The sequence below is a fragment of the Vicugna pacos genome, chromosome 11 (assembly GCF_048564905.1).
Source record: "Vicugna pacos chromosome 11, VicPac4, whole genome shotgun sequence".
NCBI classification, from domain to species: Eukaryota; Metazoa; Chordata; class Mammalia; order Artiodactyla; family Camelidae; genus Vicugna; species Vicugna pacos.
In genome coordinates, this window is record NC_132997.1 from 74,497,294 (window position 1) to 74,520,483 (window position 23,190).

At 42.5% G+C, this 23,190-nt stretch overlaps 2 protein-coding genes across 4 annotated transcripts in view; one reads left to right on the forward strand and one right to left on the reverse strand.

Annotated features, from left to right (window-relative positions):
• MMS19 (MMS19 homolog, cytosolic iron-sulfur assembly component) overlaps positions 1-16,645 on the reverse strand; it is a 30,364-nt gene extending 13,719 nt beyond the window's left edge. For 2 of the 3 annotated variants that reach the window (XM_072971747.1, XM_072971746.1), the window contains exons 1-7: positions 16,494-16,645; positions 4,400-4,448; positions 2,396-2,496; positions 1,451-1,536; positions 986-1,060; positions 522-591; positions 9-137 (exon numbers count right to left, since the gene is read on the reverse strand). In XM_072971747.1, the coding sequence (XP_072827848.1) occupies positions 9-137; positions 522-591; positions 986-1,060; positions 1,451-1,536; positions 2,396-2,496; positions 4,400-4,448; positions 16,494-16,605 (622 nt within the window). In that variant the 5' untranslated portion in view covers positions 16,606-16,645. Of the gene's footprint in view, positions 1-8; positions 138-521; positions 592-985; positions 1,061-1,450; positions 1,537-2,395; positions 2,497-2,685; positions 2,842-4,399; positions 4,449-16,493 lie in introns of all 3 variants that reach the window. The other variant, XM_072971748.1, reaches the window with a different exon arrangement.
• Positions 16,646-16,996: 351 nt separating this feature from the next.
• Positions 16,997-23,190, forward strand: part of UBTD1 (ubiquitin domain containing 1) — a 48,342-nt gene continuing 42,148 nt past the window's right edge. The window contains exon 1 of the mRNA XM_006210558.4: positions 16,997-17,542. Coding sequence (XP_006210620.1) covers positions 17,473-17,542 — 70 coding nt within the window. The 5' untranslated portion in view covers positions 16,997-17,472. The remainder of the gene's footprint in view (positions 17,543-23,190) is intronic.

Consider the following 23,190-nt stretch of genomic DNA (forward strand, 5'->3'; position numbering starts at 1 on the left):
CTACATACCCAAGCTATAGTCCCTGGAGATGAGGTCATGGACGATGCGGAAGGCCACCAGAAGATTACGGGGATCCTTTTCCCCATCCATCACCTGGATGAAGCCAAAGGTGAAGTCAGCTCCTAGGCCCTTCAGCTCTGGGGAGGAGAGAACAAGGTCACTGCTGTCTCACAAGACAGAAAGCTGGGGCTTTCTTCTGGCCTGTGTTCTCCCTCTGCTATCACTGCCTCCCCTTTCCTGCGTCCCAGAGCAGACCCTTTATGTTTTCCTATTCCATGAGAGTTCTCAGTGAAGAGGAGATGCGCAACAATATATAACTGTTACAGAGGTAGGAATTTAAAGCAGCTCACACTCTACCCTTCCTTTACTTTACTGAGGAGTGTGTGGACCTCCAGTTTCCCTTTATCATTCTCTGAGAGCCCTGGCTTTTCTGTATTACCCCCAGGCTAAAATGAGTCCTAATAACGGGGGGAAAAAGATGTGCTCACTGTTCAGATTTCCCAGAGAGCCCTGCCTCTTACCTTCTTCCCGGGTTCGCATGAAGTTGGTGATGATACTGTAGACTGTGTGTCGGTCCACCTGTGGCAGGGACTTGGTGGGAGAGACAGGAAGTAAGTAAAGAATGTGCCCAAAGAATACCTCAGCTGACAAAACTACTTCCTGCTTCACAATCTCTAAGTGGCCAGTGCTCTTTATCCTAGTGTAAGATAAACCTGAGAGGAGATGCAGAGTAAGGATATTGGCCCAGCAGTGGACTAATAATCAAAACCTGTCTGCTGTATGCCTTACTTTCTTTCGGTGTAAGGTGACACAGGTCAGACATACGGCATGCCTCCCTTCCTTCTACGGTAGCAAGGGATAGCATATGAACACAGTCAAAGACCTGAAAGTTCAGAACTTAGAAGGCAATATTTTTTTGCCATCTAATTCTAGTTACGTCAAGGGCTGGAATACAGAGGAGAATACTATGACTGTTATCACTCACCTGTACATGGACCTCCTGGAAGATGGCTTTAAGCACGGAGACAGCCAGCCCTGGGGGCAAGGCCACACACAGGCTCTGGGGGAGAAGAGAAGTGTGAGCAGGGAGGGAATTCTGGGAATTCTAACACAGCCTTCAAGACACACGCCTCAAACAGGGCTAATTAGCTACAGTGTGATCACAACATCCAGGTCAGGAAGAAGGGCTAACAGGGAGAAATGTGGTCCCTTTTCTCAAGCTGATTAGCTCTCTGCGGCTCCTTCCAGTTTGGCTCTGAATTCTAGTCCCCAAAGGATACTTTTACTCCCTAGACTAAAAACAGAAGTGGAGCTGGCTGATGCTAGTGTAGTCCTAATCTGGGCGTCTGCTTTGAAGCACTTGAAATCTTGCCCGCTAAAGGTAAGGAGAGAATTCACTGGAAAAAGGTTCCTGCAAACATGGTATGTAATACAAAAGAGGAGAACTCACAAGTGCCCTCAAACCTTGTAGGACAGATGGGATCACAAGATGATGGTCCTTCAGCCGGTTCTCATAGAAGAGGATCAGATGTACCACTGCACAAACCAGAAATTCAGCCATTAGTTTACACAGGCTGGAGGAGGGCCCACCAGCTTTGTTCCTCCCCAAAGTCTGTAAGGGCTGTTCCTGCTTGGGCTTCACTACAAATCTTCCCCTTCACCAAGAAATATGTCCAAAGCCCTCCCATTTGAGGGTGGCTTCCTTGATCTGTCAGGAAAATAGGTGAACACCTTTTATTATCCATTCTCACATGGGTCCACATTCAAACCCATTCTCAACCCCAGAACTGCCTTTCTACAGAACTGGGGTTGGCAAATTTTCTCAAAGGGCCAGACAGTAATTATTTCAGGCGTGCAGAACATAGTATGTCACAACTACTCAACTGGGCCTCTGTGACACAAAAGCAGCATAAACAATAGATAAATAAATGGGCATGGCTATATGTGAATAAAACTTTTTTAAAAAATAAAAACATGTTGTAGTTTGCCTACCCCTGCTATTGAAGATAAATAAATGGTTAGCTTTTCTCATGACTTCAAAGCTCTTTGATATTTCATTACTTTTCTACCCCATCTATGAAACATTTTACAGAGAGGGGAAGATATGCTGAAAAAAACTGTCTAAGGCTACTTCTTGAAATCCATGTCCTGGGTCGCAATTCTTATCTTTCATATATATATATATATATATATATATATAGAGAGAGAGAGAGAGAGAGAGAGAGAGAGAGAGGGAGAGAGGGAGGGAGGGAGGGAGAGAGAGAGGGAGGGAGAAGAATGAAGACCCTGAATTAGGAGTTCACAGATACCTTATGTCCTCCCTCTCTCCCTGTAAAGTTGGCTTTAATAGTCAAGAAAGGCCTTGGCTCAGCACTCATACTAGTGATGCCAGTACCTTCCTTCTCCAGGAGCAAGGAGTGACACTGAAGTAGCACCTGTGACAAAAGCTGGATTCCTCGTGCCCGAGTTCGGGGTTCTGGATTCTCTAGAGAAGACCTGGGAGGAAGTAATATAGAGAGAGCCTGACATTATCCAGTTAAAACTTTTGAAGTAAATATTTTGCAGTCAGTCACATGCACCCCCCACCCCCCTTCATGGAAGCCAGCCCAGGAAGATGTTCTGGAGGTACTTAGTATTACAGATGACAGTAAGGCCAGAGCGTAAAGAGCCAATTCCCAGACTGACCTGGTATCATCAGTGGCATATGTGACACCAAAGCCAACAGAAGTGTCCATCTCCAGGCACTTACTGGGCATGGGGCTTACTCTTCCTCCCCAGCCCTGATACGATTGTCACATTCCTCTAAAACAGAGCTTAGCAGCTACCAACAAGGCTCAAGAGCTGACAGGAGGAGAATAAATCTATCACCGTTAAAGCAACCGCTCTGGTCTTAGAAGAAAAAAAAAACCCTTTATTATAACTGGAAGTTTACAAAGTAAGATGGTTAGAATAAAGATTTTAACTACTTAGGATTACTGATATGGGATCTAGGCTGAAGCAACAAGGAGGTGATTTATCTTCCAAATAAATCATAGAGATTACATTTAAACATACTAGAAGGAATCTAAGTAAATGTAGGAGATAGAAGACTTCTGAAGGAGAGCTGTAGCTAGGGGTAATAGGGCAAAAATAAGATTGCTCTTGACAGGATCCCTAGGATAGGAACTTACACAAAGGTCCCTGCTCAGAAGTAGAAAACTGTACATTTAAAAATAGACCAAGGCACATGAATGCTCATAGTAGTATTATTCAGAATAGTCAAAATGTGGAAACAACCCAGATATCCCTCAACTGATGAACGGTTAAACAAATGTGGCCTATCCACATAAAAGATTAACATTCAGCAAGAAATAAGGTACTGATATGTGATACAACACAGATGAACTTTGAAAACATTATGCTGAGTGAAAGAAGCCAGTTACAAAGGTTATATATTATTGTATGATTCCATTTATATGAAATTTCCAGAATGAGTAAATCCACAGAGACAAAGTAAATTAGTGGTTGCCAAGAGCTAGGAAGAGGAAGGAATGGGGAGTGACTGCTAACGGGCATGGGGTTTCTTTTTGGAGAGATGAAAATGTCCTAAAATAGACTGTGGTAAGGGTTGCACAAATCTGTGAATACACACTTTAAAATGGTGAACTTTCTAATATGTGAATTATATCTCAATAAAGCTGCTATTTTTTACAAAAAATGGACCAAGACCACAACAAGATGAGCAGAAAGGCCAAATGGTCTCTTACGTGGGAGAAATGCTTAATAGTGACCTACTCCCCCATCCCTCCCCAATTTTCTAGTTTTCTCTGTTTTAGAAGACATGCTGGCCATGACAGTCAATGACCTTTGCTACTAAGACTTGTCAATTTAAATGTTCTACTAAGTATGAAGTATGAGGAAACTAGGCCATTAGACTACAAGCTTGGAATATTTGGTTGTAACACTGGTCTTCCAACTGTTTTCCCAAGCCTTTTCCTATAGTGGGGAATCTGGTGCAAGGGCAGCCTCCAGGCAACTCCCCAGCCTGGGCCCACAGCCAGTCTGAGTCAGATGCGGGCTGACTAGAATCCCACGGGGGAGGGTGGGTCTGAAGAAGCAGAGAAGGAATCCCAGCTCTAATTAAGTAAGAGTTGATGGCTTTCAACCACCCATTTCACCCTAAACCTGTGGGCTGACCCCAGAGCTAACGTGGCTCAGGGACTGTATTCCCAACACTTCCTTAGGTACCTTAGTCAGGTGGCATGAATCTGTTTTCAGGAGAAACAGGCTTAGCCTGAAGCACTGATATAGAAGGGGGAGAAAGGTGTTGGGCTACAGTTGGAGGAATTCAGGACAAAATAACTTTTTCAGAGTGCACTGGCAGGGCTGGAAAGGGGCATTCTAGAGCAGAGGCTCTTACCCAAGGGCTTCCACCACTTGTAATACTGTATAGCTTCCAGATTTCACATCTAGAGGAAACAAAAGAAAGAAATATGAAAAAAACAAAAATAATACTCTATCCCAGGGTTCAGTGGCTCTAATCACCAGTGTTTCTGCCTACCCTGGGATTCACACCATGGGGCCCACTGTGCTTGCCAAGAGCCCCTTGTACATGAGAGGCATTACTGTAACACTTCAAATACACAGCTTCAAGTATAAAAATTGGGGAAAAAGGTCAATATATCATTTGTAGGTAACATGATTGTTTATCTAGAAAATCCAAGAGAAATAAATGAAAAAAAATTACAAATAAAGTAATTTATTAGGGTGGCTAGGTACAAAAAATTAAGAACCTTCACATATATACATACAATAGTCTGTAAAATGATAAAGAAAAAAAGGAAAAAAGAGCCTATTTACAATAGAAAAAGAGAGAGAGAGAGAAAAATATAAACTTAACAAAAAATGTGAATACCTGAATGGTGAAAACTCTAAAGCACCAGTGAGAAAGTTAATATGCAAAAAAGAATACATAATAAAAGGCAAATTCTGAAAATGAGTAATGAGGGAGGGAGGGTAGTCCTTCCAGATAGTAGAAGACTGTTTTAAAGCCACAATAATTCAAATATTGTATAGCCATTTTAACAATATTAATTCTTCCAATCCGAGAGCAGTGGGATAATCTTTCCATTTCCTTGAATAATCTTCAATTTCCTTTATCAATGTTGTGTAGTTCTCAGCATATAAGTCTTTCACCTCCTTGGTCAGGTTTATTCCTAAGTATTTTACTTTATTAAAAAAATTTATTTTTATTTTTAACTGAAGTATAGTCAATTTGCAATGTCATATTAGTCTCTGGTGTATAGCATGGTGATTCAGTTATATACACACATGTTTTATACATGAATATATATATTTTTTCATTATAGGTTACTACAAGATATTGAATATCGTTTCCTGTGCTATACAGTAGAACCTTGTTGTTTATCTGTTTCATATACAGTAGTTAGTATCTGCAAATCTCAAATTCCCAATTTATCACTCCTTCTCCCCCGGTAACCTTAAGTTTGTTTTCTAATCTGTTTCTGTTTTGTAAATAAGTTCATCTGTGTCATTTAGATTGCACATATAAGTGATATCATATGGTATTTATTTTTCTCTTTCTGGCTTACTTCACTTAGAATGATAATCTCTAGTCTATCCATGTTGCTTCAGATGGCATTATTTCATTCTTTTTTATGGCTGAGTAGTATTCCATTGTGTATATAAACCATCACTTCTTTATCCAATCATCTGCTGATGGATACTTAGGTTGCTTCCATGTCTTGGCTACTGTAAATATGCAGTAACACTGGGTTCCATGTATCTTGTCAAATTATAATTTCTTCCAGATATATGTTCAGGAGTGGGATTACTGGGTCATATGGTAAGTCTATTTTCAGTTTTTTAAGGAATCTCTATACTGTTTTTCATAGTGGCTACACCAAATTACATTCCTACCAACAGTGTAGAAGGGTTCCCTTTTCTCCACACCCTCTCCAGCATTTACCATTTGTGGACTTTTTAATGATGGCCATTCCGACCAATGTGAGGTGATACCTCATTGTAGTTTTGATTTGAATTTCTCTGATAATTAGTGATATTGAACTTATTGTCATATCCTATTGGTATGTCTTCATTGGAGAAATGTCTGTTTAGGTCATCTGCCCATTTTTTGATTGGGTTTTTTTTTTTGTTACTGATATGTATCAACTGTATGTATAAACTGGAAATTAAGCCCTTGTCAGTTGCATTGTTTGCACATATTTTCTCCCAGTCCATAGGCTGTCTTCTAATTTTGTTTATAGTTTCCTTTACTGTGCAAAACCTTATAAGTTTAATTAGATGCCATTTGTTTATTTTTGCTTTTATATCTATTTACTTTAGGCTGACCTAGGAGAACATTGCTACAATTTATGTCAGAGAATGTTTTGCCTATTTTCTCTTTTAGGAAATATGGTCCTGTCTCATGTTTTAAGTCTTTACACCATTTTGAGTTTATTTTTATGATTGGTGTGAGGGAGTGTTCTAACTTCATTGATTTACATGCAGCTGTCCATTTGCTGAAGACACTTCTTTTCTCCATTGTATATTCTTGCTTCCTTTGTTGAAGATCAATTTACCATAGGTGTTTGGGTTTATTTCTGGACTCTCTATTCTGTTCCATCTATGTCTGTTTTTGCACCAATACCATGCTGTTTTGATTACTGTAGTTTTGTAGTATTGTCTTAAGTCTAGGAGGGTTATGCCTCTTGCTTTGTTTTATTTCCTCAAAATTGCTTTGGCAATTCTGAGTCTTTCATGGTTCCATATAAGTTTTAGGATTATTTGTTCTAGTTCTGGGGATGATGGCCTCAGTAATTTGATAAGGATTGCATTAAATCTGTAGATTGCTTTGGGTAGTATGGCCATTTTAACAATATTAATCCTTCCAATCCAAGAGCATGGATGTTTTTCCACTTCTTTAAATCATCTTTAATTTCCTTTATCAATGTTTTATAGTTCTCAGCATATAAGTCTTTCACCTCTTTGGTCAGGTTTCTTCCTAAGTATTTTATTTTATTTTTTTGATCCAATTTTTAAAGGGATTGTTTCTTTACTTTTCCTTTCTGATATTCCACTGTTAGTGTAAAGAAATGCAACAGATTTCTGTGTGTTAATCTTGTATCCTGTTGCCTTGCTGAATTTGTTTATCAGTACTAGTAGTTTTTGCGTGGAGTCTTAAGGGTCTTCTATATATAGTATCATGTCATCTGCATATAATGACAATTTTACCTCTTCCCTTTTAATTTTGATACCACTTACTTTTTTTTTTTTTTTTTTTGCCTAATTGCTGTGGCTAGGACTTCCAATACTATGTTGAATTGAAGTGGCAAGAGTGGGCATCCTTGTCTTGTTCCAGATTTTAGCGGGAAGGCTTTCAGCTTTTATCACTGAGTATTACATTGGCTGTGAGTTTGTCATAAATAACTTCCATTATGTTGATATACGTTCTCTTTATCCCCACTTTGGTAAGAGTTCTTATCATAAATGGATTTTAAATTTTTTCAAATGCTTTTTCTGCATCTATTGAGATGATCACATGGTTTTTGTCTTTTCTTTTGTTGATATGGTGTATCACACAATGATGGATCTGCATATGTTGAACCATTCCTGTGACCTTGGGATGAATCAAACTTGCTCAGATGATCATATGATCTTTTTTTTAATGTGTTGTGGATTTGGTTTGCTAATATTTTGTTGGTAATTTTTTCCATCTATATTCATCCAAGATATTGGCCTGTAATTTTCTTTTTTGGTATTGTTTTTGCCTGGTTTTGGTATCAGGGTAATGGTAGCTTCATAGAAGCTCCTCTTCAATCTTTTGGAATAGTCTGAGAAGGATTGGTATATTGTTAAAATGACCATACTACGCACAGAGGGGATCAAGCTCCATTTCCTAGAAGGAGGAGTATTTATCTGTCTATGTTATTTGGAGTTATTCTAAGAAAGACTCATCTCTTCTCTTCCCTTCATTTATTCAATTGTTAATTTTATATCAGCAATAAGCTCATGTACATTTATTTTATGTCTTGGGTTATAATTCAATACCAGATTATTTTGTTGCTCAAATTTTCTATCTTTGGCCACTGGGAGCTTTTTTAGGTTTGTGCCAGTGTCCCTTTGACATGTTCTATTCTTTATTTTTGTAAGCGCTTTCTTACTTTCTGGCACTACGAAATACTAGAGGCTCATCTTGTAATCTTCCTGTCCCAACCACTGAATCAGTCTTTTCTCCAAGAAGCCCTGGTTCCTTTCATTGGAGAACAGTATTAAAAACCAAGATCTGGGTGTAGCTGTGCTGGTTGCTATTAGGGTGTCACTGCTTCTAGGCCCTCCTTAGCAAAGAGAGCTGGGAAATATATAAACGTATTCTAACTCATGTATGCATGCATATCTATCATTATTTCCATATCTATCCATATATATTAAACAAAACATATGATCATCTTAGCATCTCCAACTCTAGTCTAGTACCACAAGGTTCATTCTAACCTTCCCCCTTGCTTATCTGTAATTTGTTTCTCTGATAGTGAGAAAACCAGTTTCCATTATCTACCATTTATTATTCTTTTCAACTTTAATATAGCTATAAATTACTTTCAGAATTGTTAGCCTCTGTGAGAAACAAATAAGCAGAGTACAGTGTTTACATACAGTTTTGTCTTTAACCTTATAGTTTCCAGACAAAATATTATTTTCCGAAAGTCACTTAGATCAGTTTCCCCCCACCTCCCCTTTAGTGAGGATATGTCATACACTAGTAATACAGTAAATTCATTTCTCACAGTCTGCATGCCGTCTTGGGATGGAAGGGAGACACCTCACTGTGGATCCTTCTGCACCTTTTGTACCATGTAAGTATACTACTTATTTTCGAAAATGCAATTTTAACAACATAACAGTAATTCACATAGATTCAACAGAAGCATGTCAGGATAAATTTTCAAGGGAGAAACAGAGCAAAAGGTGAGCAATCTTCCAAAGTGTCTGATTAACATAGAGGAGTTTTAGCTCAATAAAGTATGGCAATCAGGGAATTACTTCTGCAGCCTGTTCTGGATTCCCAACCCACCTACCTCTAAATGCAAGGCCTAACTAGTCAGCTCTCACCAATACCAGACTTTGGCTAAAGTGAAAAAGAGGTTAGAGAAAACTCCTAAACTTCCAGTTCCCCTTAAGTCTGTCATCTCTGAACAATAGCTGTGAACGGAGCTGCGCAGAGGCTCAATCTGGTACTAGAGTAAGAAGTCCAATACAACTGAGGAAGGCAGTACTCTAGTTGGGATTCATAGCTCGTGACTGGCACCAATTTAGACATCAGGCACTCTTAGCCTTACTCGTGCCAGGATGTGGAAGGCCCAGCTGCTGCTGCCCCTGCTCCTGAGAAAGAGCCAAGGGAGAAAATGTGCAAGCTGCTGGGTGGGGGAAGGGGCAGCAGCTAGACCAACAGGACAAACCAAGGCACTGATGGTTCTACACACAATTCCCTAATGGCAACACTTAAAAGAGAGATGCCCATTTCTGGGTTACAAACATTAAGAGTACTGCACCATTTGGGAGGGTGAAAAAGGGTACTTTTCTGGAACCTCCTAGCTAGAGCCCAGGAAACTCTCCTGAAAAATTCATCTAAAAACTAATTTTGGTAGTGGCCACAAGGGCGTTAGCAGTTGTACATAGGAAGCCACAGGGGAATGGTAACTGTTACCAGCAAAGAATATCACTGCACTGAATCATTCTTCATCATCAACACCATCAAAGTCCTCTGTGGATGCTGGGCTAGAGTCTACCTTAGAAATACCTCAAGTGCTGTAAGACAAAGATCTGACTAATAGGCCCCACTCAGTCACCTCTAATTTTTCATTAAAAAAAAAATTTGAGGTATAATTTACATACAGTGAAATGCATAATTTGACTAGTTTTAACAAAGATTACCCAGAGTAACCAACACCCCAATCAAGATATAGAATATTTCCATTACCAGAGAAAAATTCCTTTATGCTCCCTACCAGTCAATCTCATTCCTATAGGTTGCTTCAAGTTTTAAAAATGAAAAAGAATTTTTCAGCATTCAGTATACATCGTTATAAAACCGGCTGCTTTATAATTACAAAGAAACATCTATCTGTGTGTGATTTCTTGAATCCCAGTATATGGGTGAGCTCTCACGGCAGAGCTTTTTAGGCTTTATACTTTCACAAGGATTCCATCTTGAATTAGTGCAACACAAACATTAAAAAAAAAAAAAAGTAAAAAAGTCACACAGAATTAGTAAAGAATGAAGAGGTAATAAAGCTATCACGGTAGTAAATAAGAGTAAGGAAAATGGCAAGTAAGGTGGCAAAAAAACTATAATCAGTATTTTGAGGATGTTTTCACAAAGGTGACTAGATCTAACATCTTATTCTAGTTCTGTTCAGTCTATCTTAGAAATGTTTTTGAAATTTTCATCTTTTCCATCTTATCCCTATAACCAAACTATATAGGGACAGCCATCATAATATCCTTTCACTTTTTAGTGATGAAAATGTTCTGGGAATTTATATCTATCTATCTATCTATCTTAAATTTAAAAAAAAAATTTTGTGTGTGTGGGGAGGTAATTAGGTCTATTTATTTATTAATTTTTTTTAAAGAAGGTACCAGGGATTGAACCCAGGACCTCATGTACGCTAAGCATGTGCTCTACCATTTGAGCTATACCTTCCCCCTGGTCTGGAATTTTTAGATAGTAGTGATAGTTGCAGAATATTCTGACTATACTAAAAGTCACTTATTTGCACATTTAAAATGGTTACACTGGTGAATTTTATCTCAATTAAAAAAGTAGCCTTCTGACCCATCCGTAATCTATCTAGAATTACCTGCCTAAAATGCACAATTACTTCCCTGCTCACCAATCTCCATTTGCTCTTCACTGCCTACGACCTGACTTCTTGGCTTGATGTCATTCATGATTAAGCCCTCAGTCTCCTCTGGCCTCACCTTTCATCATAACTCCTATCATTCAGTCAAATGAAATCTCAACATGTCAAGCTCTTTCATATCTTTAGGCCTAGAAACATATTCCTTTGGTTTGGAATGCCTCTTTCCTGCCCTTGTCAGTCTGAGGAACTTCAAGTCTTCAAAACTCAGGTCAAATATCATCTCTTTTGTGAAGCTTTCCTTGGTCCCCAAAACAGAATCAATCCCTTTTAGATGTTCCTTTAAACATTCTTTTAAAAAACTGTCATGTATGTTTGTTTTCATTTATTCATTCAACATTTATTGAATATCTATTATAAATCTAGAACTGGAGAGAGAAATATAGACAGGGAGTTTTTAAGGAGCCCAGTCTGGTGGGGCAGGAAGACATTTAAAACAATTGCAGAACAACAAGTTCAGTGTTACCATAGTGATATAAACAGAGACTGAGGTAATATAGGAAAGGAGTAAATTCTTGGGTGTGTGGGCCATATACAACTAACTCTAAGTGATTAGTTAGTTCTCTTAACACTCAAATTCTTCCAAATGAAAAATACCTGAATATCAGGAAGTATTGTTAATTATGCACTTGGGCCAGGGATGAAAGAAGCTAATTAAGAGTTAATTTTCCTAAGGGTAGTCTCACCAGCATAAGGAAAAATAAATGTAAGTTCCTTTCCCTATATAGGTAGGTCTAAGTTTTTCCAATGTGTCCAAGATTTGCTCTCTAAAAATGGATCCACTAGCACCTCCTAACTACCCACACTTTCCTCAGCTGGGCACCAGTTCATGTGGGCACTGAGGAGTAGTCAAAGGAGTATTTATATGAGCGCTGACATAGAATGCACAATCAGACCTCTGTCTGATGGAGTTGCAGCCTCTTGAGAATCTGGAGTAGTAGCCAAGGGCGGTGGGGGTAGGATGTGAAGGAGCAAGATAGAGAAAAATCCCAATCAGGACTTAGTTTCAATTAAGCTCTCAAAATGCCCTTTCTACTGCAAATGCCACAGATAATTCTCAGAACTATATTTTACTGTTGTTTAACAATTTTCTGGTTTTAAAAATAGTGGTGTCCTCATGGAATTACAAATATGGGAAAATACAATGAAGACAAATGAAGGCAAATTCAAATAACTAAGAGGAAGAAAATTTATATCCATCACCTGTAAATTCAATGTGTTCAAAATCAGCTCTTCAAAATCAGCTCCCTTTCCAATTTTTGGACATACTACTTCATTATCTTTTGCTCGTTCTCAGGCTCAAAAAAGCTTGGGGTCTTCTTAGAGCCCTCCATCTCTTCCAAGTCCTATAACTAGGTAGGCCTCAAATTCCACAGATTCTGCCTTCAACATCTTTCATTCCAGCCCAGAAATGAACCCACAAACTTTTGGTCAACTCATCTTCGACAAAGGAGGCAAGAATATACAATGGAATAAAGACAGTCTCTTCAGCAAATGGTGTTGGGAAAACTGGACAGCAGCATGTAAAACAATGAAGCTAGAACACACCCTTACACCCATATACAAAAATCAACTCAAAATGGATTAAAGACTTAAACATAAGACAAGATACAATAAACCTCCTAGAGGAAAACATAGGCAAAACATTATCTGACATACATTTCAAAAATTTTCTCCTAGAAGAAATAAAAGCAAGAATAAACAAATGGGACCTAATGAAACTTACAAGCTTCTGCACAGCAAAGGAAACCAGAAATAAAACAAGAAGAAAACCTATGGAATGGGAGAAAATTTTTGCAAGTGAAACCGACAAAGGCTTGATCTCCAGAATATATAAGCAGCTCATACGACTCAATAAGAAAAAAATAAACAACCCAATCCAAAAATGGGCAGAAGACCTAAACAAGCAATTCTCCAAGGAAGACATACAAATGATCAAAAAGCACATGAAAAAATGCTCAATATCACTAATTATCAGAGAAATGCAAGTCAAAACTACAATGAGGTATCACCTCATACCAGTCAGAATGGCTGTCATTCAAAAATCCACAAATGACAAATGCTGGAGAGGCTGTGGAGAAAGGGGAACCCTTCTACACTGCTGGTGGGAATGCAGTTTGGTTCAGCCACTATGGAAAACAGTGTGGAGATTCCTCAAAAGACTAGGAATAGACTTACCATATGACCCAGGAATCCCACTCCTGGGCTTGTATCCAGAAGGAAATCTACTTCAGGATGACACCTGCACCCCAATGTTCATAGCAGCACTATTTACAATAGCCAAAACATGGAAACAGCCTAAATGTCCATCAACAGATGACTGGATAAAGAAGATGTGGTATATTTATACAATGGAATACTACTCAGCCATAAAAACCGACAACATAATGCCATTTGCAGCAACATGGATGCTCCTGGAGAATGTCATTCTAAGTGAAGTAAGCCAGAAAGAGAAAGAAAAATACCATATGAGATCGCTCTTATGTGGAATCTAAAAAACAAAAACAAAAACAAACAAACAAACAAAAACAAAGCATAAATACAGGACAGAAATAGACTCACAGACAGAGAATACAGACTTGTGGTTACCAAGGGGGTGGAGGGTGGGAAGAGATAGACTGGGATTTCAAAATTGTAGAATAGATAAACAAGATTACACTGTATAGCACAGGGAAATATACACAAAATGTTATGATAACTCACAGAGAAAAAAACGTGACAATGAGTGTGTATATGTCCATGAATGACTGAAAAATTGGGCTGAACACTGGAATTTGACACAACATTGTAAAATGATTATAAATCAATAAAAAATGTTAAAAAAAATCTTTCATTCCATTCACTTACGTAGTTTTTCATTGAATACCTACTCATGCTAATTAAAGTCCAGGAGACTTTGGTGATAGAAATAGGAGGGTAGGATGTGGAGATGTGTTCAGAAGTAGGTACTAAACAAGTCTGCTAATAAGTATATGAGTGGCTGAGAATTAAGTACCACAAAGATTCTGAAGTGTGAGGTGATGTCTGGCTGGAGCAATCAGGAGACACTTGGGGGTAGGCAGTGAGCACTCCAGCTGGGCCTTTAATCCCATGTCTAACTTTAATTAGATGGAGCTAGTGGAGGGATCTGGGAAGGAAAGCACTCAGAGAACAGTAAATCAAGGTGGCTGCCTGGAACTAAGGGTCCAGGAGGGGAGTGGCAGCCCCTGAACCTGGCTGAGAAGTCTTTAACCCTTAAGCTGCCAGGTCATTTCTCTTTTATCATTTGCACCTTTACATCTGACACCCACTTTCATTAGGAACCCAGGTGCAAAACAAAGGTGGTAGCTGCCTTTGTGATCACAGGCTGTCCCTTCTGCATTTACAGTTTGTAGGAGAGGCCGCTGTGGTGAGTGGATGACTAGAAAGCTGCTCCCTTTAGCACTAAAAAGCTTAATTTAGGCTGGAGGATTAGAGAGCATATCTTATTCTGGGGATGCTTCAAAAATCTGTCAGCCTTCAACAATCCTAACTAAGGCTGATCTAAGACTGAGAACACCAATTTAATCCTTCTCAACCTCACTTTCACTATAGAACTCCCTTGCTCAAGGCCCTACATTGACTCCAGTTACCTACAACAATCATTCAAATCCCTCTACTTAGAATCGAAGATTATGTATAATCCAACCCCATCAAACCTTTTCAACCTTATCTGCTATTACTGCTCTGTTACTTATCTGTTACTACCAACCTCCTTTCCTAGTCAGGAGGGCTAAATTACCAGAGGGCTAGTGTTGCGGTTTTAGCTGAGCTGAGTTAAATTTGAACTAGACAATAGTTTAGGCCACTTTTTTTTAGGCATAAAAAATATAAATTTTACAAAAATATTTGTAAGAACTTGGCAGTTCTTACTCATGCTGATTTAAGTGTGTTCTGAATTTGAAAAACCCTAAATTATTGTGTTCATAATGTATAAATATGAAAGAATAGTTAAAAAATGACACTTTTTATAGTAATGTTCTTTATCTTGGTAGGGGGTAGGTGTATGCATTTTTTAAAATCAGTGAATGTACACGTCACTGAATACCAAAATAAACTACAAACACTAGTTAATGATATAAATACCAAAGCAGTTGGAGGGAAGTGTACTGATATCTGCAATTTAAATATGGATAGATTTGCCATAAAGCAAATTATATTAAAATATTAATGGCAGAATTTAGGTGGTGGGTGTGTTTCTCATGGAATCATTTAGACTTTGCTGTATGTTCGAAAATTTTCATAATATTGGGGAAAATGACATTAATAAAACTGTAGCTGTTCATTGTAAGCACTGATAACACTACACTGCATAAAGCTGTTAAGAAGTTGAGCTTAGTGGAATGGCTGCATCAGGTATTTGCTCCTTGATACTTCCACATCACCTTGCACATACTTCTTGCAGCCCTTTTCATGGTGTAGTGTACTGTTGTTTGCATGGTTGTCTCTCCCACCACACTGTAAGTTCCTGGCAGGCACATATCTAGTTTAACTTGTGTTTATATTCCTATTTGCTTTGCGTTTGAGGAATAATGTGTTCAATAATGGTGGAAGGACTGAACGAAAGTGGAATATTGCTAAGGACCTAAGTATTATATTTCTGGCAGATTCACTTTATTCATTTCTCACATATTCTAAAAGTGAATATGTTCAATTTTCAAGAGAAATGCATCCTTTACTTCTTCACAACATGTAAAATTTCTAAAAATAAAGACAAAACTCATCTGTACTGATGAGATTTTGTAGTCTATTACTGAAACACAAGGTCTGAAGGCCTCCTAACATTCAATAACTTTTTAGATGTTTTTTCTAAAAGAGAGAGCTCAGAATTCCAAGGTAATCTGTAATTTGTTTTATTCAAATCTTAGATAAGCTGTCAGAACTAAGAGATACCTAAACTCGTCAAAAGCAGTAAACTGGAGTTGTGGGGAAAAGATTAAAAACAAAACAACATAAAAAAGTCACGAAGCAGATTAATCAAGAACTTTAACAAGAAATGGAGGGAAAGGATACGCAGAACATCGCAAACTCCCCCTAGGCTGGTTTCTTTCCTCCTCCCTCCAATTACAGCCAGTCAGAAATCCGGCCGCCCGGCCACTCCCAACATGCCACGCGACTGGCTCTGATGCCGCTGAAGATGTTTCTTGTCAGGTCAACCTCCCAGAAACAACGTGCTTTCGCGTCGTGAGCACCTGATTCTGAACTGGAGGGCCTGAGTCCGAGTCCCAGTTCCCCCAGCTGCCTGATTTGCGGGTTCCTTGCCTTCGCTGGGCCTCAGTTTTCTCATCTGTAAAATGGTAACGATTCTCCTAACCTCGGCGGGCGCACAGGGTGGCTATAAACCGAGATGAGGGGCGTAAGAGCTCTTTAAGGAAGACTGCACGCGATTAGCAATTTGGTACGGCTCTTAAGCACGCGGTGCTCACAACCAGCCCAGGACACATCTTTCAAAGTCACTGCTGTCCCTCATTCCCTTCCCGCCCGGCGCCTGTGCTGAGGCCGCTCCCTCCTGAAGGCCCCCAAGCGGAAGCCACGCGGCGCCGTCTGCCGTACCTGCAGCTACTTGGTCAGCAGGGCCTTCCTGATGACCCATGACGAAGTCTTGCACGAGGCCCCACAGGACGCCCGTAGGCGCCACCGCCTCCAGAGCGGCGGCGGCAGCCATGATGGGAACTAGAGACCCTGGGAGGGGAAGTGGGAGGTGGCACAGGACGGGCCTCTCAGCGCACGCGCCTCCTGAGCCAATCGCCTGGCTAATGCTGAGGGGGCGGGGCGCCCCCCGGATCACGTGCCTGCCGGCTCCAGGCCAGACAGTTCCAAGGAGGGATGGGAGGGATGGGACGGTTCCTCCCCAAGGGGTGGGGCCTGGAGTCGGGGCGGTGGCTCTGGGAGGGAAGGCGGCTGCTGGGCACGCAGCCGGGGGCCATTGAGGGCGAATAACTCCCGGCCCAGCTCCCCGGGAGACGGGCGGTGGGGCGGGCACCTGGCTGGGTGGGGCTGAGGGGCGGTACGCACCCTGGGGGAAACCAATGAGAAAATCAGGCCCGGCCCGAGGGGGCGGTGCCGTCGGTCACATGCGCACCTGGGGCGGGCGGCGGCGGCTGCGCGGGCACCGCGAGTCGGCGGCTGGGAGCGGGGCCGGGCTGGGGCGGGGTTAGGCAGGTGAGTGACAAGCTCCGGGGGGCTGGCCCCAGCTGGAACCCCGAACGAGCGAAGAGTAGCTGCAGCGGTGCCCGCCCCCTCTCTCCGCCCCTCCGGCGGAGCTGGTCTCCGGCAGGGCACCGTCGCGGGCCCCCCTGGCCCGGCCACCTGGGACTGTGCTGGGGAGTCGGCCACCTCCCTCTCTCCCCTCGCCGCAAAGTTTGAGGCGAAGCCGGCGCCAGGGTAGAGCGCACCCCCGGGGGAGATCGGGGAGCGCCCGATGCCTGGCGGCAGGAGCCGTTGACCCGGGACGCCGCCGTCCGGGACAGGAGCGCGGGGCAACCGACCAGCCCGCCGCCTCCGGTGCATGGGGCCCGGCTGAGGAGCCAGCATGGGCAACTGCGTGGGGAGACAGCGCCGGGAGAGACCGACCGCCCCAGGACACCCCCGCAAGCGAGCAGGTAACGACAGGGAAGGGAGCAGGTCACCGGCTCCCCGCCAGTTGTCCCCCTTCTTGCCCGAGAGCTAGGCTTCCCGAGCGCCCTCCCACGGCTCCTGACGCCTGGCTTTCCCCGATGGCTGCTCCGAGCCAGAGAGGAACACCCTTCCTAGTCCTGGTGGCCGGGGAAGCCGAGTTGGGGCAACTGCGAGCGCTGAGCCGGCTGCGAGCCCAACTCGCTCCAACTGGGAAGCTCCGGGTGGGGTGGGGGCGGGGGCAGGAAATCTTTGCAGACCGCAGCGGGGCCGGCGGAGGGGAGGAGGGCCCGTGGCCGGGGCGCCGCTGGCCTGGCAGCGGGGCTGGGGTCGGACCCCCGCCCGTCGGGGCACGGCGCGGGCGGCCAGACGTCCCCAGAACTCGCAGCGAGCGAGGCGAGAAAGTCGTTCCTTCCAAAGACTGTGTCATTATCGGGCTGCAGATCGTGTCTGCCGGAATCCGACTTGCAAAAGCAGCGCAGGACTCTGGGAAAGAAATCTTTATTTTTCCCGCAGGGCTTTTTAGAGCCTCTTGGCCGTCAGGGGGTCTAGGAAAGGTGGGTGCAGGCGGGAATCGCAGTCGCGTTGTTGGGATCCTTCCCAGCTTTGGGAATGGGGTCTTCTCGCTGGTGATCCGCGAGGGCCGGCAGCGCCTTCTCACTTTCTGGGTACACTCCTCCTATCCTGGCGCTTCGCCTGGGTAAGAGGTCTGGCGGTCGTTTCCCCGGGTCTTGTACTCACTTCACTTCCTTCTCTGAGGGTGTTGCAAGGACCTTCTGAAAATGATAAAATCGTAGACTTTAGAGCTGAAAGAGACCTTCGAAGCTTGTCTAGAGTCCAGATAGATCTTCCTCTTCTTGTCTATTAAAAGCCCAGATCCAGAGAGGTTGAGCAACTTTCCCCAGCCACACAGCTAGTTAGTAGTACAGCTGGGGCTAGAACGCAGTCTCCTATTCCACTCAATTGCCACATATCCTTTTATGTAAGAGGAGCCATAGGCTGAGTTGTTAATGAAGTAGGAACTCTAGTTGGAGTTTCCTGTCTCCTTTGACACCCAAGGTGTGTGTTGCTTGGGTTTTGGAAACTAGGAGGGAAGATGAGGGAAAACGTGGGGGAAGCAGGGAAGGATGTCTGCGTGGCGGACAAGATGACTTGTACAAGAAACAACATGTTTTTATAGGGAGGATAGGATAAAATTTAACATCGCAATCCTGTTGTCTGAAGGCAGCCCTGGCCATTCTTCTGACTGAGAAAAGTTGACTCAAATCCAATGGCTTTCTTCCTTTCATTCATTTATTCAACAAATATTTATTATTTATGTGCTTAGTCCACGTAATTGATTTGTAGCATTTTTTACTGTTGACAACCCTCTCCCACTTGAAACCCCCCCCCAGCTTTTCCCTTCTTGCCATTAAACTATCTTGGTTTTTTCTCTGATCACTCCTGCACACCATCACCTCCTAGGTGTAGGCACACCTATGGTTCAGTTTGACATTCCGTTTTTTTTTCTCATGCTCCCTCCCAGAGAAATCTTACTCAGCCCTACGAGTCTTTGTCCATTGGAAAGATCCATATACTGTATCTTCAGCTATTCCCTCTCCAACAGACTCATGTATCTAAGTGCCCACTGGACACTGATATAGTTAACCTCAGTTTTAACACATCTAAAACCAGCTCTGCATCTCTTCCTCTCAACCAGCTTCCCTTTACTCTTCCATTCTTTCAGCTGCCTAAACTTATGCTTTGAAGAACTCTCTCTGCTAACATTCTTTGCCTCCATGTCCTGAAGGAGTCAATCTTTGGGACCTGCTGGTTCTTCCTTCAGCAGGTCTTACAGACCTTCCCCTTGTCACCTCAAGTCCAACTCATCTCCCAGGCTGAAGTTAGTTCCCTACTAAAGGCAAGTTCATCTTCAGTTATTCATCCAATGCCTGTACACAGTGGTGCCCCAGAAGACATATGTTAAATTAATCCGCTCTGAACCCTATAGTCCTGTGTTCAGGAATCTTTCTGGGCCTCCCACTTCTACAAGAACTTTAACTTTTGTTTTTCTTTTTGCAGGGGGAAGGTAACTAGGCCTACTTATTTTTTTTTAATGTAGGTACTGGGGATTGAACCCAGGACCTCATGCATGCTAAGCATGCGCTCTGCCACTTGAGCTATATCCTCCCCGCCAAGAACTTTAACTTTTGAGGCTGTTCAGGTCCAATCCTTCCTTTTAAGGCATGACTTCTTTCCCTTCCTTGACATTAAGGCCACCTGTGTTTCCTCATGCCATTTCCCCCTTTTTATCAAGAGCCTTTCTTCCCTTCATGATGTACCTCAAATCTCTTGTCTTTCTAGAAGCACCTTGCCTGACAAATCTCCCCGCCCCCCCAGTAGACATGATTGCTCTTTCTGAGAACTGCAAATGCATTATGCCACTTACTTAACAATTATCTACTCCATATTATTAGTCATTTCTTTGATGTTACAGTCTTATATCAGCAACTACATTGCAAGCCTTGAATGCCTTGTACGTGTGTGTCTCTCTCTCTCACTCATATGGTCATACACATAGACACAGGCACACGCACACACACGCTAGGCACTTAGCACAATGACTTGTACAGAGGAAGAACTTAGTATCTGTTGATTTTAGAAAGCTAACCCAACTTTTCCTACCATCTAAATTTTTCACATAAATATTTTACTGAGGTATGTATCTACATTTTTTTTCCTTTTTATATATCTGCAATTTTTTAACCTACTAGTGTATCATTATTTCACTTCTGTGGGTCCCACTATGAATAGCTTTATTCATAAAGTCCAAAGCCAAGGAGGAGTTCTTGGGTAGGATGACAAGTTTGGTATAAGGGACCCTGTTAACTTCACAGCATATACCTGGCATTCCTGTAACATCTGCAGTTTACCCTTTGACGAGGGCATAGTTTTATATGATAATGCTAATGCCTAAAACTCACCTGGTTCCTACTGTAGCTCTGACCTTTCCTTCGCCCCTGCTGTAGTGGGAAGAAACTCTCAAGAGAGAACTAAAACCCAGCCTATAGTCCTGAGCCTGTAGCTAGGTGACCCTGGGCAAGTCGTCAACCCTCTCTGGGTCACACTTTCAATATCTCAGAAAGGGAGGGGGTTATACCAGATGATTGGAGCTGTTTTTATCATCTTCACAAAGGCAGCTGTTCAAAACCAGAAAGTTAATGAGCTGAAATATTATGCCTTGTTATTTCACCCTTTGGCCTTAGTTCTGTCTTCCTAGTCCTTGATGGGTGAAGCAGAGACACAATGCCCACTGCTCAGGGAGTGAGCATTTGCTAGAAGGATTAGGTGGTCCTCTCATCTTATCAAGTTTGGTGGTTATCAGTCCTTTTTTTTTTTCATACCCCATGCCTATACCCTGGATAGATTGCTATCTCTGCCCATGAAGTGGGTGTGGCAGCCCCTCCCTTGGCCATCCCAGGGAGAAGTAAAGGTGGTAGAACAGGCAGGTGTCTTGCCTAGCTCCACCCTTTGAGAATGTGGCAGGGCTGAAACCCAAATATCTGTGATGTGCCAGGCATATCCACTTGCATTCTGGAATCTCAAGCTCGGGGTGGACAGATCCAGGGCCCCGTTTTGGGCTGGCTGAGCTTGGCACTGTGGTTGCAAGAGAGCCTATTTCTTGTTGTGTGGGCTGCTATGGCTATTCTTGAGGGAGTAATTGGGCAACTTCTCCATTTGCTCAGTAAGTATTTACTGAGTGCCAGGCACTTTGCTGGCTTGAACAGACATGGTCCTTGGCCACATGGAGCTTACAGTTTGAGGGGGGAGCAGACAGTAAAGATACAAATTATGTGTGGTCATACATGAAAATCCTGTATGATAACACATACAATTATGTGTTATATATACTGGTGATGCCCACATATATAATTTCAGCCCATTCTCTGCAACTCCAGCTTTCTATATTCCGCTGCCTACTCAACACATCTAATGTCTTAAAAGCTTCTCAGTTTAACGTGTCTAAAACAGAATGAACCCCCACCCCCATTTCCTGTCTTCCTAAAGTCTTTCCCATCTCAGTTGATGGTGATTTCATCCTTCCAGTTGCTCAGGCCCCCAATACTCTTAGCATCATCCCTTACTCCTCCCTTTCTCTCCATCCTGCATCCACTTATTCAATAGATCCTGTTGACTTTGCCTTAAATATATCCAGAACCCGACTCTCACCATTTTCACCACTTTCATCCTGGTCTAAGTTTCTGTCGGCCTTTTAACTGACCTTCCTGCTTCTTCCCTTGTCTCCCGACAGACTATTTTCATCACACAGCAGCCAGAGTGATGCTGTAAACTGTAAGTCAGATTTTGTTACGCCTTCACTCCCTGTCCCATTCAGAGTCCTTGTATTGGCCTACAAGACAGGATAGGATTTTCACCACCTTGCGTTTCTTCAGCCATCTCTTGTTCTTCATCCCTTGTTCCACCCACACCCACCCTGCTCCCAGTATCTGGAATGGGCCCCTCTCTCTCCTCCTCCAAGGCGCCTCAGTTCCTTCTCAGTCAAGCCTTTCCAGGCCATCCTTTTAAAAATGGTCCCCTTCCCTCCACTGCCTGCTCTCAGCATTATCTACCACTTTTCCCTATTTTATTTCTCTCCGGGGCACTTACCACTGTCTGACATTGGCTATCTCCCCTACTACGTGCAATCTGAGATTTATTTGTTCCATGGCACCTAGAGCAGTGCCTGGTGTATAGTAGATGCCTTATAAATATTTGTTGGATGAAGTTAGTGTGTAGAACAGAGTTGGTAAGGTCTGTAGAAGAGCAGGAATGAGCAGCCCTGATCTCTCTCTCGTCTTAGGTGGGTGTTAGGGCACGTATCCTAGTGAAGGGATTTAATTGCAACCTCAATGTGGAGTTCTGTTCCTGGGACTGGCTTCTGTCTTGCCCCAAGCCTGGATAAGTTCTCGAATACCTGGGATGTAATTCTCTGTGGTTTGGGAGCCTCTTGCTAGGAGATACTGGGGCTGAAGCAGGAGGACAGAGTGATGCCCCTTATTAGGGTCCCAACCAAGCAGTAGCACCTTCTTGTCATTTTATGTGTGCATCTATGTAAGAGTGGGCCTTCTTCCAGGTACACATGGAATTCATGGTCATTAACTCAAGGGGTGAGCATGGGGTAGTCTGATAGACTGTGAGGCAGGAAGGCGGGTGATGTGGATTCCAGGCCTCTCTACGCATCAAATCGACTTGCTGGGGAATTTTTAGAATCATAGAATTTTAGAGCTGAAAAGGAACTTAAAGATTTCTTTAACCTCTTTTTCTTTTCTAGCTATTAAAAAGAGAATAAAAGGTATATCTACTCCCTGCCAAGTTCACAGAAATATGGTGCAACCTATATAAAAACTGCCTGGGCTCCTTTAAGTTTCGAGTGTGCTAAGGTCAAGAAGTTACAGGGAAGTGATCATGTGCAAGTGTATACGGGGTCTAGTCTCTTTGCCACTTTCTTTTTTTGCGGGGAAGAGGTTAAATTAGGTTTGTTTATTTATTTTAATGGAAGTACTGGGGATTGAACCCAGGACCTCATGCATGTTAAGCACACACTCTACCACTAAGCTATACCCTCCCCTCTCTTGGCCACTTTTTTGAATGGTGA